Raw genomic sequence first — 20,604 nt, forward strand, 5'->3', positions numbered from 1 at the left:
TTCACCTCCAAATTTCCCATGATTTTAGGCAAATATCAAGAAGTTCTCTCTTCTTCCTCCCTCTTCTCTTCCTCCTTTTTTTTTTTCCTTTTTTTGTCCTGTAAAGTCTATACTAATCTTTACAGAGAGTGACTTTCATTTGGGTAGGGGATATGAAAGTGATGTAAATGTCAAATCTTCAGTGTGAAATGAGGACATAGGCCATACCTACTTATCTTTCAGCCATGTCTACACATAGTTATGAGTCATGATACGGTATTCATACATTTTTTAAAATCTTAAGGGGTGCCTTGGTAGCTCAGTTGATTGAGTGTCCATCTCTTGATTTTGGCTCAGATCATGATCTCACAGTTTGGTGAGTCTGAGCTCCATGCTGAGCTCTGTGCTGACAGTGAGGAGCCTGCTTGGGATCCTCTCTCTCCCTCTCTCTCTCTGCCCCTCCCCTACTCACACTATTGCTCTCTCAAAATAAATAAACTTTTTAAAAAAATCTTGATTAATACCACTGATCATAGCAGCGTTAAGTCACATTGGCCAAAAAGTTGAAACAAAATGTTTATCCACAGATGAATGGGTAAACAAAATGTGATATATTCTAGATGTAGTAGAATATTATTCAACCTTCAACAATGATGAAATTCTAAAAAAAAAAAAAATGAAATTCTGACACATGCTACATGGATAAACCTTGAAGATACTATGCTAAGTGAAATAAGCCAGACACAAAAGGACAAATGTTGTATGATTCCACTTATAGGAGGTACCTGGAATAGTCAAATTTGTAGACATAGAAAGGAGGATAATGGTTATCAGGGGCTAGGGGAAGGGGGGAGATGGATAGTTATTGTTGAATGGGTATAGAGTTTCAGTTTGGGATGACGAAAAGTTCTAGATGGGTTCTTGTGAATGTACTTAATGCCACTGAACCATACATTTAAAACTGGCTAAAATAATAGATTTTAAGTATATTTTACTATAACAAAAAAAATCTCAGTCAATATTATGTAAATACAAAAAAAAATCACGGATGCTGGGATCTCATTTGGTGTTGACAGAGTTGGTATTTAAGCAGTAAAACTGGCTCACCTTCTTTTATATAAGATTTGCAGTCGTGGGTGAACTGAGAGTCTCTTAACACTACATTCTTACCGTGGGCTGGCAGCTATTCACATAGTGTCTTTGTTCCCAAAGAAATCCAAATATCTACAAACATGGAGAGTTAAAATGGAAAGCTCTGTCAGCTGTGACTCAGGAGCCTGAGTTCTGGTTTCGGTTCTGTCTTGATCAAGTCTCTCTCTCTCTCGCCTTCTGGGACCTCGGCTCCTGTTGTCATGGACTCCGTCATCACAGAAGGCCCTTTGAGCCTGGACTGTTGGCTGTACGAGGACTGCCATCTGTCACAGTGGATGGTGCCCCAGACTAGCAGCTCCCCCTCCAGCTGCTAGCTTCCTTGTAGAGATGCACTGGAGATGTGGCGAGCAGCGGCCTGTGCCTCCGAGCACAGCAGGAGAGGAGCGTGGGCAGGCAGAATGGAGTGCAGGCTTGGAGTGGGTCTTGCAGCTTGGGGTCTTTAGTCCTACCCCTTGATTTCCACATTGTTTTTGAAGGAATTCTGAACTGAAAGGACAGATGATGTTATTTATTAATGTCCAGTGCCCTATAGCTCTCCCCTAACCTGGACCTGACCTCTCGTAAAATCATACCTCACGGAGCCTGAGGGATGACAGTAACAAAGAAATAGGAAAGATGTAGGTTTTGTGGGAAACACTGATGACTTTGGTTTCACTGCTGATGTTGAGTTTGTAGACAGTGGGACATCCAGGTAGCCAGCTCCACCATGTGGCTAGAGACATAGAGAGAGAAGAGCATGTAGTATTGGAGACACGTAGACAGTTTTTTAAAGTGGTTGTTAAAACCCGAAGAGTAGAGCAGGTCATTCTATCATCTGTGCCTTTGAAAAGGTAACATAGGAGTCGAAGTTGAAGGGAAAGACCAAAAGCTCGATGTCTATGGGCTGACTGGATGCCTCTGATTAGATGTTTGAAATCTGAACCTCTTCACCAATAACAATTACATCAGTGACAACAGCAACAAAGCCAGGACAGATACAGAAATGAGAGTTATGACATCTCAGCCATGCTTTTTGTCCATAGGGCCCAGGAACTTCTGCTGCCTGGACCTCCAAGTCCAAAGGGACCATTTCTCCAACCCTTCTAAGGTGTGGCTATGATTCTTCCCTGAACTAATGAAGACTGTTCCTCAGGGACCAGTGTTGTTATGAATTTCCCAAGTGGGTGTCTCTTCCTCTCCTACTAGAGTTTGCTTTTAGCACATGTGCTTTGCATTTGACTTCAGATCTTGTTTAAATTTAAATGACTGTTTAATGTATTGACAATCCTTCAGTTAGAAGTTAAAAATCTGGGGGATTTTAGAGGTCTTTATACATCTCTTCTCATGATCAAGAGGCTGCTCTGTGTTCTCAACATCTGAAGAGAAGGTTCCCACACAGGAAGCCCCTTTTTTTCCATTTGAGAACATAAAGCCTGAAGGAAAGTTGCAGCTTTGAGGCCCCTGCCTCTAGGCTCACTCATAATAAAAGAAAGGGGGAGGACTGGCCTGCTTTGCAATCAATTGTGAAAGATCTTTAAATGTCAAGAATAAAGAAGTCCAGATGAACTCTGCTAAGGTACAATTTGTATTAAATTGCCCCACTACCTCCCAATCATGTAATTCCTATTTCCCAGCTGTTAAGGACAATGATTCTACCAAGCTCTTTGTTCATAAGAACATATTTTCAAGCTGAGATCTCCACACGTGGTGTATTCAGTTTGAATTCCAGGCCTGCCTCAAATTCTGGAACTTTGGGCAGGGTTTTTACCTACTCTTTGTCTCAGCTTCCCCTTCAGACAAAAGGAAATAATCTATATTGTAGAGTTGTTTGGAGCTAGAACTGGTAACCATGTTTACCAAAGATTTTAAATTATACAGATTACTAAGGATTTAATGTTGATTTGAATTATGTAAACAGAAATATTTAGAAGAGAGTGTTCATCCATGTAACTAAATAAGCCAGGTACCATTCTCCTCCACTGTTTCTTCTCAGAGCTTTACAATAGGACAAAAACCAGATATAAGAATAAAAAGGTAGAAATATTTTTGGTCACTTTGAAAAGTAATCCCCTCAAGAGTAAAGGCCATATAAATAAGTAGGTTCTGACAAATGTAGAAATTTAATATCAAAAAGTTATTTAATCATTTCTACTTCTGGCTGTGATGAAGTAGTTTGTAGCAAATCAGAACTCCCACCAAGAACAACAAGAAATACAGATAGAATATTAAAACAAAGACATCTGTTTGAAGACATCATATTGCTTCTAGTGCACCAGACTTGAACAATGAGTTCCTGGAGAGAATGGAAGCCCACTGAGATGAGCCCAACTTTCTGCATATTGCTTCTCTCCTGTGAGCATTGACTGTTGGGAAAGAGCAAGAGACCAAGAAGCTGGAGGGTGACTGGCAAGAGGAAGAGAAGGCAACAGAGCTGTAGGCAATCTCCTGGAGCCTGGAATACAAAAATTGGAGTTAGAGGCTGCCAAGATAGCCAGGACTTAAGGGACTGAAATGCTCAAGGGAAGAGAAACTCAGAAGAATGAATCTAAATCTGGGCAACAGTTTTCCTTTTGACAAATTTGTTGATAAAGCTGAACAGAAATAGAGGCTGAAAGGTAAGGCAGACATTCTGTGGTGTTGGAAAGATGAAAATAGGGATTTAGGGACTAGCAAGAAGGGGGACCTTAGGAAGCAATCCAGGCTGTCAGTTGGGACAACAGGAGGCCTATACCCTAGAAGTGGGGAAAAGCAGAAGTAGTCTGAGCCTTACAAAGGTTGCTTACTAGCCATGATCCGCTCAGTCCCTGATTGGATTCAGGTGGTCTGCTCCTCTGCCGATGGCTGAAGGAGTGGGTGAAACCTCTCTGGAAAGAGAGAACCCAGCCTCAACAATGTTTCATTCATGATATATAGAATTCAATCAAAAAATTACCAGGCAGCTGAGAATCAGACCATGAGAAAAACAAAATAATAGAAGTAGACCCACAGGTGATAAAGATATTGAAGATTCAGATAGAGATACTTAAATAATTGTGATTAATATATTCAGTTGAATAATTGACAAGATAGAGAATTTTACCAGACAACTAGAATCCATTAAAAACAATCAAATGGAAATCTAGATATGAAAAATGCTACTGAAATTAAGCACTCAATAGGTAATTTTAACAGATTTGACACAGAGAGAGAATTAATGACCTGAAGGCAAGTACTGTAGAAAAATCCAGACTGAATCATATTGAGTAAAAAGAATGACAGGTACAGAAAATAGCATAAGGGCATATGGCTTATAGGGAAGCATTCTAACGTTAGAGAAATCAGGGGGTGGGGAAATAAAGGAAAAAGGGAGTAGAAGCAACATTTGAAGGAATAGTGGCTTAGAATTTTCCAAAAGTGATGAAAGACACCAAGCAACAGGTTTAAGAAATTACTATATATCCCCAGCTGGATAAAGTAGAGGAAATCCATACCTGCCCACAGCAGAGTAAAACTGCTACAATCAAGGCAAAGGGAAAAACCTTAGTATCAGCTATAAATAAAAGATGATATTTTTTGAGGAACCTCCATACTGTTTTCCAGAGTGGCTGTACCAGTTTGCATTCCCATCAACAGGGCAAAAGTGTTCCCTCTCTCCACATCCTCGCCAACATCTGTTGTTGCCTGAGTTGTCAGTTTTAGCCATTCTGATAAGTGGCATCTCTTTGTGGCTTTGATTTGTCTTTCTCTGATGATGAGTGATGTTGAACATCTTTTCGTGTGTCTGTTAGCCATCTGGATGTCTTCTTTGGACAAGTGTCTATTCATGTCTTCTGCCCATTTCTTCACTGGATTATTTGGTTTTTGGGGTGTTGAGTTTGATAAGTTCTTTATAGATTTTGGATACTAACCCTTTATCTGATATGTCATTTGTAAATATCTTCTCCCATTCCATCCATTGCCTTGCAGTGCAGAAGCTTTTTATCTTGATGAGGTCCCAATAGTTCATTTTTGCTTTTGTTTCCCTTGCATCCAGAGACTTGTCTAGTAAGAAGCTGCTGCAGCTGAGGCCAAAGAGGTTGTTGCCTGTTTTCTCCTCTAGGATTTTGATGGTTTCCTGTTTCACATTTAGGTCTTTCATCCATTTTGAATTTATTTTTTGTATGGTGTGAGAAAGTGGTCCAGCTTCATTCTTCTGCATGTCGCTGTCCAGTTTTCTCAGCACCATTTGCTAAAGAGACTTTTTTCCATTGGATACTCTTTCCTGCTTTGTTGAAGATTAGTTGGCCATACATTTGTGGGCCCATTTCTGGGTTCTCTGTTCCATTGATCCATGTGTCTGTTTTTGTGCCAGTACCTTACTGTCTTCAACTACCTTACAACCCAGCAGTTGCACCACTAGGTTTTTATACAAATGATACAAAAATGCTGATTTCAAAGGGCATATGCACCCCAATGTCTATAGCAACATTATCAACAATTGCCAAATTATGAAAGAGCCCAAATGTCCATTGACTGATGAATGGATAAAGATGATGTGGTATATATATACAGTGGAATGATACTCAGCGATCAAAAAGAATGAAATCTTGCCATTTGCAACAATGTGAATGAAACTAGAGTGTATTATACTAAGTGAAATAAGTCAGGCAGAGTAAGACAAATAGCATATGATTTCACTCATATGTTGAATTAACAAAACACAATAGATAAACATAGGGGAAGGGAAGTAAAAATAAGATAAAAACAGAGAGGGAACCAAACCATAAGAGACTCTTAAATACAGAGAACAAACTGGGGTTTCTAGAGGAGACGTAGGTGGGGGGGATGGGTTAAATGGGTGATGGGAATTAAGGAGGGCACTTGTTGAGATGAGCACTGGGTATTATATGTAAGTGATGAATCACTGGGTTCTACTCCTGAAACCAATACTATACTGTATATTAACTAACTTGAATGTAAATAAATTTAAAATAAAGAAAAAAGATGATAGACTGCCTGTCTTTTCAAAGAAGCAGTAATATAACCTACAAAAATTTTATAGGTAACAGCATAACTTAATGGTAAAATATTGAATACGTTTTTGCTTAGTTTGAGAACATGTCAAAGTCCACCGTCACGATTTCTGCTCAACTTTGTGTGAAGTTCTAGCTAATTCACTGTGACAAAAAAAAAAAAGAAAGGCAGGGAGGAAGGAAGGGGGGGGTAGGGAGAGAGGGAAGGAAAGAAAGAAGGAAGGAAAAAAAGAAGGATGGATTTAAAATCCTTCCACCTGGGTGGCTCAGTCAGTTGGGCATCTGAGTCTTGGTTTCTGCATGGGTCATAGTCTCATAGTCATGGGATGGAGCCCCATGTTGGGCTCTGTGCTGAGTGTGGGGCCTGTTTGGGATTCTCTCTCTCCCTGGTTTTCTGACTCTACCCTGGTCACACTCACATGCTCACTCCTTCAAAATAAATAAATAAACTTTAAAAAGTAATAATGAAATAAAACTGCCTTTTGTCACAGGCAACCTGCTTGTATTCATAGAAAACCCAAAAGAATCAAGTCATATTATTATAATTAATAAATTTAGCTAAGAACATATTATTATAATTAATAAATTTAGCTTTAAGAACAATATACAAAGACTAACTATATTTTAATATTATACCAGTAAACCATTAGAAAATAAAAATGTTAACCTATATACACCATTTCTAGTCAATTCAGAAACATCAAATATGTAGGAATAAGTCTATCAATATGTATAAGATTTCTACACACAAAACTACAAAACATTATTGAGAGAAAGTAAAAGGGATCTAAACAAAGGGGTATCTGATGTTCAGGGATTAAAAGATCAAATATTGTAAAGACGTTAGTTATCCCAAAATTTATCCGTAGATCTAATGATGTCATGAAAGTAATTCTAGGAGTGTGTTGGACTCTGTGTGTGTGTGTAAATTTGTGTAGAAATGCAGAGATAAGAATAGCCATCTTGAGAAAAAAAAAAGCTAGAGAACTTAAACTACTAGATTCCAAGACTCATTAAAAAGCTATAGTAATTAAGACAGTGTGGGATTATTGCTATAAAAATAGATAAGTAGACCAAGGGAAACGAGGCCAGAAACAGATCCAGATATACATAGTCACTTAATTTATAGCAAATCACTCCCTATCTTCAAGCCTTAGTTTCCTCATCTGTAAATAGGCTTAATAATAGTGCCCACCACATAAGGCTTAAATATTACATAATAAAAGGACTTAGGGGTGCCTGGGTGGCTCAGTAGGTTAAGTGTCCGACTCTTGATTTTGGCTCAGGTCATGATCTCATGGTTTGTGAGTTTGAGCCCCGCGTCAGGCTCTGTGCTAACAGTGCAGAGCCTGCTTGGAATTCTCTCTCTCTCTTTCTCTCTCTCTCTCTCTCTCTCTCTCCCTCTCTCTCCCCCTCTCTCCCCCCCTCCCCCACTCATGCTCATTCTCTCTCTCTCTCTCTCTCTCTCAAAATAAATAAATAAACAAATAAAAGGACTTAGATGTTCTACTAAAGAGGGTAGCACACATGCAAGGGACATAGCAAGAAGGGCTTGATAAAATTTAGCCAGTATTAATATTACCATTGTGACTACCTCTCTTTCTGTAATTACTACTACTGCTGTTGTTACTGTTCATTTTCCATTTTTCAGTATGATTATCTGGAAGTGGGGAATGGGTGGACATTAAAGCATGGTTGGCAACAAGGAACATTTGGGGCAACACAGAAAAGTAGGAGAGTGTCACTGCTCGGCCTACTTGGAAAAACAATGGGATCGAGGAGATGAAGTTCATGATTCAGTCAGGGTTGACTTAGAAACTGGAATGGGACTTGGCCTAACACCAAGGTAATGTTGGCCACACAACTGTTGGTCATTAGTAAACATTTATGAAGCTTCTAAAATGGACTTGTGGGGCGCCTGGGTGGCGCAGTCGGTTAAGCGTCCGACTTCAGCCAGGTCACGATCTCGCGGTCTGTGAGTTCCAGCCCCGCGTCAGGCTCTGGGCTGATGGCTCGGAGCCTGGAGCCTGTTTCCGATTCTGTGTCTCCCTCTCTCTCTGCCCCTCCCCCGTTCATGCTCTGTCTCTCTCTGTCCCAAAAATAAATAAAAAACGTTGAAAAAATAAAATAAAAAAAATAAAATGGACTTGTGTATAGATGTTTTGTAAGAGTGTCTGAAAGCATGCATATATAAATATAAGCCATCTGCAAATACAGTAAATAGAAATGAAGTCAGTTACCTCTTCTCCCACCTGGGTCATAGCCAGGGATCTGAAAGAGACATTTAGATAGAATATTAAAAGATTTGATTCTTTAAATGAAAAGTTTATTTCGTAGCTTCTTTAGGTAAACCTGGATGTTCATTTTGTAACACAGGTCACAGAGTCTCTGAAGACAGGGAAATAATGATCTATTTAATTCTTTCCATATTCATATCCTAAACAGTGCCTCATATTTTATAGAGTGGATTCCTGCTTTACAGTATGTGGTGTTATTTGGCTGAAAGCTTACCGATTCTTCTGGCTGTTTAGCATCTCTAATCCTCCCCTATTCCAGCCCACGTGTCATTTGCATCCTGTCTTCCTCTCCCACTGGCCCACCCACACCCCATTTCACTCATGGGAGGGAAGATGCTGAGACCTTCCACTGCTTTAAGACACTTAGCTGGCTGGTGAAGGACTGTACTCAGTAGCTCTGAATTCATTTCCTCTACTACTTCTGTTTGGATGACTTTAGATAAGATGATTTACCCCCTGAGTTTCATCTGTAACAAGGGATTGGTGTTGAAATAATGAAAGCAAAGCTCTTGGCACAGTTTTTCACAAAGGTGAGGGTTGATCTTGGCTATTATTTTTATTCTTATTCTTTATTCTTATTCTTGTTCTTGTTCTTATTCATGACAAAGATCACACAGCCAGGAGGCTTACACCCAAGTCTTCTGTTTCTAAACCTCATATGCTTTTTTACCATGCTGCCTGTAATCTGGCAAGTTAGAAGATATGATTTGGTACCCAGTCTTCCCAGTTCAGTCTAGATTTGGTCAGGACCCTGCCTGCTCCATTTCTGTAATTCAGTTTAAGAGCACCAGCTGGAGGCACCTTTCCCCCAGTGCTGGCACTTGGTCACTGATAACACCTCCAGGTGGGACCCCTTCCTGAGGAGGGAAAGGGGGAGTCTGCCCATGGGCCTGGAATCATGGAAATGTACCTGCCTTGCCTTACAGAGAGTGTGTGATTCTGCCTGGGAAGTCTGGACTTGTCAAAGTGTAACCCTTTAACTGAAAAGCATTTATCGTTGGATACCTACCACTTATAAGCTGCTCACAGTCCATGAAGCTCATCAAAATTGCCCTAAGACACCTTTCTCGTAAAGAGTCTAGCCCTAGAGACTATACGTGTAGTCCCTACGAGCAGTTCTAATCTTTGTCAAGTCTTAGTTTTAGATGTATGTATCTTTCTAACAGTTTGATTGTAATCCAAAGAAAGGAATCTCTTGCCTCTAACTTCTAGATCTGCACGTTACTTAAAAAGTGCTGGTTGATAGGACTTACTGGGGGAAAACTGATAGTGACAGCTCACCAGGACATAGGCTCCTCCTCCAGTTAAAATTCCTGCAGTGCCTTATGTCCTGGGTCCTCTGCAAGTAGATAGCTGTCTTTGAGTTCTCTCACTGAGTGGCTCTAAAATATTGTGTTGGACACATGCTCCCTTATTTCTGTGAGACCCTTTCGTCTACCCAAGCTACTTGGCTGACCCTTAGCAGAACAGGACACAATGCTGGAAGTGCTTTCTGAATAAGACAGGTTGTGGGTGGAGTCTTCTAAATGAGGAGGAACAGGAAATTGAATTGCCAAAAGAAATATTATCATCCTAATAAAACGAAGCACATGGTTTGCATTCCAGGTCCTTCAACTATTCTATGGGAACCCGGGCCTTTTCCCATGACAGTATTTTTATCCCTGATGGGGGAGCAGAAAGTGAGCAGACAGTTCAAGCAATGTCACAGGACAACATCCTGGGCAAAGTCAAAACTCTTCAGGTAAGACAGCTTGAGATTGGAAAGTCAGAGCCATAGGAGGGGCCCCAGCTATGGTGGGAAGTGGGAGAATCCCCAGAGTGGCCTTGAATAATGGATCGGGAGATCCAGAGGAGCTTCTGGTGAGAATTTTTGCTTTCTCAAACCTGATTCTGTTCTCAGGAAACCTTCCATCCACCTGTGAGAGGTATATTGTCACCATTGTACCCACCTGCATAACATCCCCTCTCCTTTTCTCTCAAGCTGTTCCTTCACTTTTAAGTTCATATCGTGAGGACAGGTACCCAAGATCAGCTGTAGGACATGGAGGGAGGGGAGAGTTGGAAAAACAACCATTAAATGTTGGCCATAATCCTGAGCACAGGGTTGACTGTGAGCTGAGGGCATGCACAGCAGGTATCCATCCTTGGACAGTGAATGGTGAGACTCTGTTATTTGCTCTATCTGTAAATCTGGCTCCCCCTGAGCTACTGTATCTTGGAAGAATGCCAGGAAGCTCTTAAACCTCCCTCCTGTTCACACTGCAGAGCCCAGCAACTTTTTCTACACAAAATGGACTCAGGTGGCAACTCCTTAATAATTAAAAAATAATAAAATAATTATTCACTAAATGTGATTGAGATCATGAGAAATCCAGAAAAAGCAAGGGGAGCAAAGACACCCGGGATCTGACCATGCAGGTTTGCCTGATAGCTTGGTAGCATTCACTCCCCCGACAGATGCGCCTAAGCAAGCACTTCTTTGAGATGGGAAGGCCTGGAGGCGATCCAGATTATGAACGGGGGACTCCGGGTTTGCTGGTTTCCATCTGTCTGTAAGTCTACAATAACAAATGTATAAATGAATGAAAGAGAAAAAAAAAAGGAGGAACAGCTGACTTGAATAGCTGCCGATACAATGAAGCATTATACTCAAAGGAAATTTTCTATTTTCTTGAAATGTTTTTGTTTCTGCTGAACATTAGCTATGCATTTTGTGACCTGTGTTTGGTTACATATCCACACACACTCAGCTGAGTATAGCATATGGCAGACGGGGAAATAGTCCACACCCTAGAACCACACCCAGACTTGCCTAGATCTTTATACCTACTGCCAACCACTGCCCAAGGCCATCATCTTGCCCTCAGAGCTAACTTAGGCGCTTCCTTCAGATTCTAGCATTTCCTAACCAGGTTCCGTCTTTAGTTCTTGCTGGCTATGCTGCTGCATGTTTTATAGCCTGAGAAGAAAAAGGAAGCTGTCACTTCGCACAGGTTGGAGAAGAGAAAGGGATAGTAATTGCCAAAGAAAACCTTGACGCTACCCCCCCTCGCCTTTCCTTCTTGAAGTCTTTTGATTCCTGGAATATTATTCTTAAGAAGTTCTGAACCCCTGGCTCATAATATCCCCTTTCCAAGAGGAGTGACTTACAGCGTTCAGTCCATGAAACAGGTGTACTTTATAAGGGCTTGCGAGGAGTTCTTTAAAAATTTGATAATAGTGTGTTGTCTTAAATGATGTCTGTTCTAACATCACACCACATGCCATTGCCACTCCAGGAATGGATTTGGAGTTATAAAATGTACTACTGATTCTGCACTACTGAAACTCAATAAAAAAATGTGTGAGTGCCTCTTATTACTATTAACACTGTAAGGCACAAGTTTAAATAATTGGATCTCACAATTAAAATGTAAAACAACCAACTTCCCTGAAGCAACAGTTCTTTTAACAACAGGAAGAAAACTGTGAGTAAAGCAGAATAACTAATTGGAGTGATCTCCTTTGGACAATATCTGCTCATATGAGGTCTGCCTAATTTTGCTTCTGCTGTATAGATTCACAGTTTGCCCTACAGCTCAATTGTTATATATTTTTTTAAAAGACGCTTTGCTCTTTGAGGAGGGAAATGGGGGGCCATTATCGTAGAAAATGTGATTTTTGGAGTAACATAAGATTTAATTGTATCACCCCCAAAAGACTGTGCTTTATTTTTCAGTCGACTAAGCAGTATGTTCCTGGTAAGTCATAGAAATAGTAGTTGACTTTATTAACTTGCATGAATGCTTTGCATTTTTCCATGACAACGTTATGCTGGTATTGATGCTTAGTCAGCAGCATAAAAGACCTCCCCCTCTTAGACTCCAGCATGGAATGAGGGTGTTTAGTTATGTCAGAGGCATGTATGTTTTTTATGTCTGAAATTGTCTTTGTGTATGTATGTATGTTTATGAAAAACAGAGAAAAAGTTATGGATAACACCTATTTGACAGTAGATGTCCTGGCAAGCTGATTAGCCACCATTATTAAGACATTCTTTTAAAATGATATTTCTCTTGGAATGCCATTTAGAAAAACAAAAAACATTTTTCTCTGGCCTAGGAAACTTCCTGGCCCTTGGAAACCCACAGAACCGTGCCTACACTGACCTTGTTTGGAAAGGTTGCCCTCTAGTGTCCACATGTGGTCATCCCAGCTAGGGTGCTGTTGCTCCGGTGTTGCTCTTGGCAGTTTGTATCTCTCTGTTGAGTACAGCAGGACTGAATGCAGCATAAATCAGCCTGCACTTTTCTGAATAAATCTATTCTGAATGAATCTATCACCTGCCAAAATTTATGTGACAAATGATTGAACCTTTAATAGAAAAATTACTTTTTTTTTTTAGTATAATTTCTAGGGAGAGCAAATTCTAATATACAGGACAGTTATAGGGACAAAAACAACAATGGTGCCCTTTTTGAAGATCCTACACATAATTGTCAGTTGTCCCATGGCTAGTGGGTGAAAAAAAAAAGCCTGTGCCAAGCCTCCATCACCACCTGGCTGTGTGGCCTGCAGTGAAGTCATTTAACCTCTCTGACCCTCATTTTCCCCATCTGAAAAATAAGGAGATGACTATGCTGGATGATCTGGCTCCTCCAGTTCTTAAAATCTGCCATCTATGCGAAATCACTGCTTACCTGCTATAGCATGGAGTGGTTTGGTAAGCTTCACACTTCATTGCATTTGGACTGCAATGACCTTGATGTTCTTTACAGCTGCCCAGAGCGTGGATCAGGGAGGTGCCTGTTTATTTCAGATCAGACCAGGCTATGAAGTGTAACAACCAATGATAAAACTTGGGCAGGAACATCATAGTCTAAGCCTGCAGGTGATTTTTAGAATTATACCACACCTTTGTCAGAAAATGCCAATAACTCTGTTAATCCACAGACCATTTATTTAGCTCAGGAGGGAAAGCCTCCATTTTAAGTAGCTGCTGTCTCCTGCTAAGCTGGATTTCACTTAAAAAATGCCCAAGTGTCATATGTTTGAGGATTTTGACACCTTATGCAGCTGTCAAGGACACAAAGAATAAATACCCGGTCTTAGCCACTTCTGCGTAGAGCAGATGTCTTTTGCCTCTTTTTAAAAATTCATTTTAGCTATGGGTGTATCTGTAGTTCACTCAAGGAGACAGCAACTTAATTCTTCCTCTGCTTTGTTCTCACAGACACGGTCTGAGGATAGCTGTGAAAAATCTGGGGGAATCTAAATACTGGCAGTGTGAGAGCTGCAGAATATGATGTGCTTGGAATTTCCACACCATAGGAAAAAGCCTCATAAATATGGATGTGCATTCCTATAACATCATTCTTTGGCATTCCATATTACAACAAAATGGCTCAATTTGAATGAATAAAATATAGTCTCTTTCAGCTCACATTCCAGTCCTAACAGTAACCCCATTCACAGCCACAAGCAGCATGGATGTTAGGATAGGCACAGTGTTCTCTTCTCTCTGGTTGTAATTGTAATGTATATAAAGAGCCCGTGGGTGTTATAAAAAGGTGGAGGGAGTGGTAGTAGTTTATAAGGGCAACCTCCATCTGCACAGTCTGGTTTTCAGTGACTGCTTCTATCAAAGTTCCTCTCATGACAATGTCTGAATAGTGGGCAGAGTTAAAGTCACAAAAAAGTCACAGTGATCCTTATAGTCCAGTCACATGACACTTGAGATTGCCAAATAGGTTTTAGCAGTCACCTTTTAATTGTCAATAAATCACACAGTGTCTCAACACCTGTCTCCTTTGAGTCCCCTGAAGGAAGCATTTGGAGCAGGAACTGCAGGGAAGGGAAACACGCAGGTGCAGGAGTCTTGGCCTTGAGAACCTGAGGATCGATCTCCATGGCCTCGGACCCGAAGTCCTACCCTGGTCTTGTCCTATGGTCTCATCCCTGACAGCTACAGGGGTGTCTGTGAAACAGTCCTTTGTCTGGACAGAGAGGCTACAGCCCCGTCCCTAAATGTAGCCAGCATTTCTTTGATGACTTGGGTCCTCCCCTTCTCCATCCCCCTAAGCTCCCAGCTACCAGTCTGAATTTATTTTTTCTAGAAGGATTTTAAATCAGCGGCTTCACAGAAATGCACATTGTTATTCTCAAAGGCAACAGCATTGTGTTTCTTTTGCCAGGATGAACATATCTGTGACATAAATCATCCCTTTCATACACACACACATTCTCATTGCCTCCCTCCCTCTTTTCTTCCCTCCCTTCCTCCCCACTCTCAGCTCTTGCGTCTGCAGCCAGGCCCACACCCCTCTCCTGATGCGATTCCTCTGTGCCTGCACCTTCCTCTTGCCTCTTGTATTTCATTCTCTACTTCATTTCTCAACATCATTCCCTCCATTTCCCAGCTTTGTCCTCTGTACCCTATTTCTCCTGTTCTCTTTCCATCTATTTCATTTTTCCATTTCCTCTTAGCTTTTCCACTGGTTACCACAATAGCCATCCCATCTTTGGAATTTATTTCCATCAAGACTGCAGTTACATTTTGTCATATGTTTGTTTGTCTCATAAGCGTCAGGGTGGACCAACATCAGTATTTTTTAAAGTGCCCTTTTGAAGAAAAATATCAGCATATTCTTTTTTGGTGATGGTGGCAAAAAAATCCTAACTAACTGGCATTAGACTGTTATGCCAGGTTTTCCTTGGGAGCTCATTAAACAGTTGTTCTTTCTATTATAACCGGAAGAAATACCCTCATCTTAGTCGTTCAGGAGCATTGAGAGATGGCAGACCCTGACAATAGGAAGTCTCAGTCTAAGGGGATTTAGAACACTTTCTAGCTCCTGGCCAGCACTCCTAGAGAAGGGATAACTGGTAAACCAAAGGCTGGGCTGGGAATCCCAGAGGGAACTCCTGCTGAAGCTTTCACTAGGACGCAGGAACCATATCACCAGGTCCCTATCCCTCACCCACAGATGAGCAGAGTAAGCTGGGCCTGTGACTTTGTTACTCCGTGTCCTCTTGTCTAACTCCATCGGCTGCTCTAACCGTGCCTGCTTATTGATCTGCTTAGAGAGTAGATACTAACTGCTGCTTCCTGCTAAACTTGTTTTGAGAAGACACCCTTTTTTAGCCTTCTCCTCCCCAAAACCCTATTAGGCTGCTCAGCTGTTCTTCAGTGGCTGAACTCAGGCTTTTGGTGTGTGCTCCTTCTCTGTGGTGCCCGGGGATCCAGGCTCAGGCTGAAATACCGGCAGATCAAATACAAGTCCTCTGTCTTTCTGTGCTCCTGACTTGGCATGCCGGGGTGCCCTGGGGGTGTGGGGAGGGGAGTCTGGGGCTCACCTCTTCCATGTCTCTGCAACCTCACCGTCCACCATGCAAGGCTGAGGGGGAGCTGGGCACGAGTGGGTGGATTTGGTACCCTTGAGTTCAGAGGGGAAACAGGCATTTCCCTCATGGGATTCCCCTGCCAGGGAACTTCAGCAAGGTATTAAGAATGCTGCATCATCTCTTTATTTCTGCCCCTATAAGAAAGAAGTGTTGATGTCAAATTTGTGAGAACCTGTGGAGTACAATGCAAATAACACTGAATATGGTTTTAGGAGACCTGGATTCAAATCCCTTTGGGGCCACTCATTCTTCCCATAAGCTTGGGCCAGTCACCTCTCCCCACTGGATCTCTGACATTTTTTGTAAAATGAGGGGTCTGGACTATGTGATTGCTATTGCTCTTGGCAGCTCTATGGGATTAAATATTAGCCAAATTAAAGATAAATATCAAATAATGCATTTTTTTCCTTTCTTTCTTTCTTTCTTTCTTTCTTTCTTTCTTTCTTTCTTTCTTTCTTTCTTTCCTCCTTTTTTTTCCTTTTTGAGGCATGACAGGACTATGAAGCCCAAGTACCTAAGATGTAGAGCAGTAGCTCTCATCCAGAGGCAATTTTACCCACCCCCAGGGGACTTTGGCAACTTCAGGATACATTTTTGGAGGTCTTGACAGGGAAGGGATTGCTACTGGCATCTAGTGTCCCAGAGGCCAACGTGCTGCTAAACATTTTACAGTGCACAGGATGAGCTCCCCACACAAAAAAATCATCTGGCCTACAATGTCAGTAACGCTGAGGTTCAGAAACCTGCTATAGATCAAGGCAAGAGTTTCTATAGTATATTAAATCTAGTAGTCTCTCAGGTGGCCACGGCATGCCCTTTCTTCTTCTGGAATGTCATTCATTGTTTTCTGCTGCAGCCCATTAAATATTTTGCCCTTTCTTAAACTATTATACATTTTTTTCTTCAGGGAATATATTTCTTTTCTAATCTGGCTTTTCTTTAATTCTAAATACTATTTGTCGTCCTCATTTCTATCACCTGTTCCCCCCCCCCCCCCGCCCCAAACACACACACACACACACACACACACACACACACACACACACACACACACTTCTAGCTACCTGCCACCAGTAACAAATCCTTCCTTGGCCCTTTTCGTTCTGGCTACTTCTCTGTTCTTTCCCCACTGGGCACTTTCTGCCCTGTAGTTCACAGAGCATAGCTGCAGCAAGGCAAAAAGAAGTCCTAGTGGCAGGACAGACTGTTCCTGTGACTCCCATGACTTTGGCATTGATCATGGAAAGACTTGCCAGCATTGGGGCCTTCTTCACCCTGGTGCCCACTGTGACCAGAACATGATGTTCAAGTGAAGGCCTGATGAGGAAGGTGGCTGAAGCATAAATATTCAACAGGAATGTGTCCAAGAGAGGCTGGAGGGTTCCCTTATTACACTGACCACAAGAGTCTTGATTTTCCCCACTGGTTCCTGCATTTCATATAACTATATTCTATACAATTTTTATACTCTTAAGAGACTTTTTTAAAGAAATTTATAGGTTAATCAAAAAATTTTTGTCATAACATATATCCCAACTTTTGGTTCAGAAATATGGCCTCGCTACCCCTGGATAATGTTGATATCTCCAAGAAAGAGGTGGCTGGATGAAAAAGCTCATGGCTTGAAGGTGGGAAAGGAAAAGAAAAGAAACTGGAAAACAAATTCACTTATTACAGGACTGCATCATGGCTTACTGGCATGGTATTTAGTCTAGAAACGTTGTGCACAGAATATGCCTCAATGCCTACTAGATATGCTGGGGCCTCTGGTTGCGGTCATTGTGAACTGCTTCACTGCTTCAGAACGTCTTTCTTTTGTTTTTCTCCAGCGACAATTGAGCAAAAACATCAAGTTTGGGCAGCCACCACCCAATGCCATTCCCATGAAGAAGGCAGACAGTGGCGAGGCTACCTTAGAAGAGGATCTATTCCTGACCAGTCCCATGGAAATTGTGACTCAGGAGGACATCATCCTGTCAGACACGGAGAACAAAGTAAGGCTCCTCCTGGGAATGACTTCTTGCTAATACGTGTGGGGAGGACGTCAATCAGTGAACAGGGGCGTCCGATAACTCTTGGGTCTGCAGTGGAAGGAAGGAGTATGCAAGAGAAGCTTTCCTGATGAGTCGCCCAGGGCTGGAGGGCACTTCCAGGTCAGGTGCCATGATCTGCAGTGAGGGCCACTTGGAGGAGGGAGAGGAAGAGGAGACATGCCCTTTGCATGCGCTCTTCACAGTGTCTTCCACTTGTTCTTCAAGACTCAGGTTGGCCCACCTCTTCTGGGAAGCCTTACCCGGCCTTACCCCCAGGCTGTGCTGTCTCCTGTGTGTCTTTGCTGTGTGTCCTTAGTGCCTCTCACACATTCATACTCATCTGTGTCTGTCCACATAATTGTTTTCTCTCCATCTCTAAATGTTGAGTTCCTTGAGGACAAACTGGATCTTACCCATCTCTGTCTCCCTAGGACATAGCTAGTGTTTACTTAGTAGCACTGAATAATTACTTGTCAAATTGGACTAATTTAAAGGAAAACAAGAAAGAAATAGGTTCTTAACAAGACAGGGCATATCAAACTGGCCATTGAAGTTTACTTAATGAGGAAATAAAGTCATATTGTTCCAGCATTGTCTTATCTAAATTTGGTCTTTTGACACTTGGAAAGAGACACCATGAACATATCCTGGAATGAGAGTCCTTCCAGCAGCAGAAGGGACCCCCCTCAGGCCTCTGGTGGGGAAGGAGGCAATGCCCCACCAGTAGCTGGAGCAGGGAGCTCTCTGCTGAGTCTCCCAGTCTTGGCAGAAAGCATTCTTTGTGCTCTGCCTACCAAGGTGCCTGGACTTACCCTGGATGGTTTTTAAATGGACGTGGCCCCAGAAGTCATGCTTGTTATCAGCTAATATGTCATAGAGCAGTAAGAAGGAGAAGTGATTAACAGAGCAAAGTGAAGAAGGATAGAACAGGCTGGTCCCCCGCTGTTGCCCACCTCTGCCTGGTCCTCATGACTCCTGGTTCCCACACAAGCAGGTGTCAGGTGGTGTGCTGGGTAAAGTGGAGACCGCGAGGTCCAAAACCACTCTCTCCAATCTCTCAGTGCGAGCGGCAGCAATGGCTGTCAGCCTTAATGCAGGGATTGCCCAAGGACTGAGGCAAATGTCCTCACTACTACTGATGGTCTAATACATGCAACAGACCATGGCCTGAGGGAGGAGGAGGACCATTCGTTCGGCAAGTGCTACCCCAGCTATAGATTAGGGGTGCCTCTGCATGGTTTGCATTTTTTTTAATTTTTTATTTTAGAGAGAGAGAGAGACAAAGTATGAGCAGAGACAGAGGGAGACACAGAATCCAAAGCAGGCTCCAGTCTCTGAGCTGTCCTCACAGAGGCCAACATGGGGCTCAAACTCACAAACCGTGAGATCGTGACCTGAGCCAAAGTCAGTCACTTAACCTACTGAGCCACCCAGGTGCCCCTGCATAGTCACATTTTAATGAGAGTCAGATGGCAAGTCAAAAGATATGTATAAAGATAATAACTTATTTAGTAAATGTTATAAGTATAATAACTTTGGATCAAGAAAAATGCTTCACAGGAAGTAAAACAGAGTGGTGGAAAAGTGAGTAACGTGGAGGGGGAGAGGTCACTCTTTAGGTAAGGAGGTCAGAGCAGCCATGACAGACCTGGCTATGGGAGCTGTGTTCTAGATGGAGGGAAGAGCAAGTCCAGAGGCCCAGGATAGGACTGAGGGTGTCCCACGAGAAAGCAGGTCAGTGTTGTTGGCTGGACCGTGATGGGGGGCAAAGGGAAGATAGAGCGAGGTAGGGAGGCCAGAATGTACAGAGCACGGGAAAGGGATAATTCTACTCTGAGAGTACTAGAAACCTCTGAGTATTTTAAGCAGGACAGTGACATAATCTGATTTTTGTTTTCCAAAGATGCTTCTAAGTGTGGTGCAGAAAATGGGCTGAGGCAGGACAAGCTATTATTGCTCTGGAAGGGACGGTGAAGCTGTGTAAATATTGGCCACACAAAGTGGAAGGTATATTGGGCCATCAGAAAGGTGCAGGTGATGTAGTGTGGACATTCCCAGGGCAGGTGAGGTGACTGGGCTGGGGATCTTCAGCGTTTTTCTTCTTCTGTCCTGAGGGGTTTTTTTTGTTTTGTTTTTTTTCGTTTTTGCCTCTGGTCATCCACCTTCTCAGCCCAGTCTTTTGTGCACAGAATTGGTAGGGCCTTTGTTTTTCCTCACAGGGAAGAGGTCTGGCATAGAGGTGAGAGGTCCGGCAGACAAAGGGGGTGGAAGGCAGTGAGCATAGCCCACCGCTCTGAGGTCGGAGGCCAGGTGTGTGACACAGCCCCGCTTCCCAGGTGGGGTGGCTAGAGGGCGGCACCTGGACTCTCTCAGCCGTGGGGAAGCACATCAGGGACTGAGGTTAGACGCTGCTCACATGGAAATGTGTTGAACTCAGGAAAGGAGGAAAGCACACATTCTGTGCCTCAGGAGTCCTTGTCTGGACATTAGCAAAGTCCCCACTGTGACTTCTGCCGGCTCTGTAAAGCCAGCTGCGGCCTTTTCCAGGCACAGCCCGCATCTGGTTATCTGCCCAGAACTTCCTGTTCTGGCGTTTGACTTGAGTGCTCTCGTTTTGGTTCCAGCCCAGTGATACGCCAAGTTCTCTGAGTCCTCCGAATCTGCCTGGAGCCAGAAGTGAGATGGAAGAGAAGGTAATATGATTTGAAATTACATATTTAGCTTCTTTACTTGAACTTCCATTTCCATTCTCTCCCCCGCTTTTTTTTTTCGATCCGCTGTCTCATTTTT

The 20,604-nt window shown here is 42.5% G+C and overlaps 1 protein-coding gene across 12 annotated transcripts in view; it reads left to right on the forward strand.

Moving 5' to 3' along the window:
• Window positions 1-20,604, forward strand: part of CRACD (capping protein inhibiting regulator of actin dynamics) — a 271,856-nt gene that overhangs the window by 226,096 nt on the left and 25,156 nt on the right. For 7 of the 12 annotated variants that reach the window (XR_006964274.1, XM_047090890.1, XM_047090895.1 and 4 more), the window contains 3 exons: window positions 10,004-10,139; window positions 17,611-17,775; window positions 20,439-20,507. Coding sequence is in view for 11 of the 12 variants with exons in the window: in XM_047090890.1 (XP_046946846.1) it covers window positions 10,020-10,139; window positions 17,611-17,775; window positions 20,439-20,507 (354 nt within the window). In the remaining variant the exon portion in view is untranslated. Of the gene's footprint in view, window positions 1-2,153; window positions 2,291-3,709; window positions 3,726-10,003; window positions 10,140-17,610; window positions 17,776-20,438; window positions 20,508-20,604 lie in introns of those variants that run through there. The other 5 variants (XM_047090900.1, XM_047090901.1, XM_047090892.1 and 2 more) reach the window with 4 other exon arrangements.

Source organism: Lynx rufus, unplaced genomic scaffold, assembly GCF_022079265.1.
Source record: "Lynx rufus isolate CCGP_SWC_20201006 ecotype Redwood Valley unplaced genomic scaffold, mLynRuf1.p SCAF_3, whole genome shotgun sequence".
In the NCBI taxonomy this organism is placed as follows: Eukaryota; Metazoa; Chordata; class Mammalia; order Carnivora; family Felidae; genus Lynx; species Lynx rufus.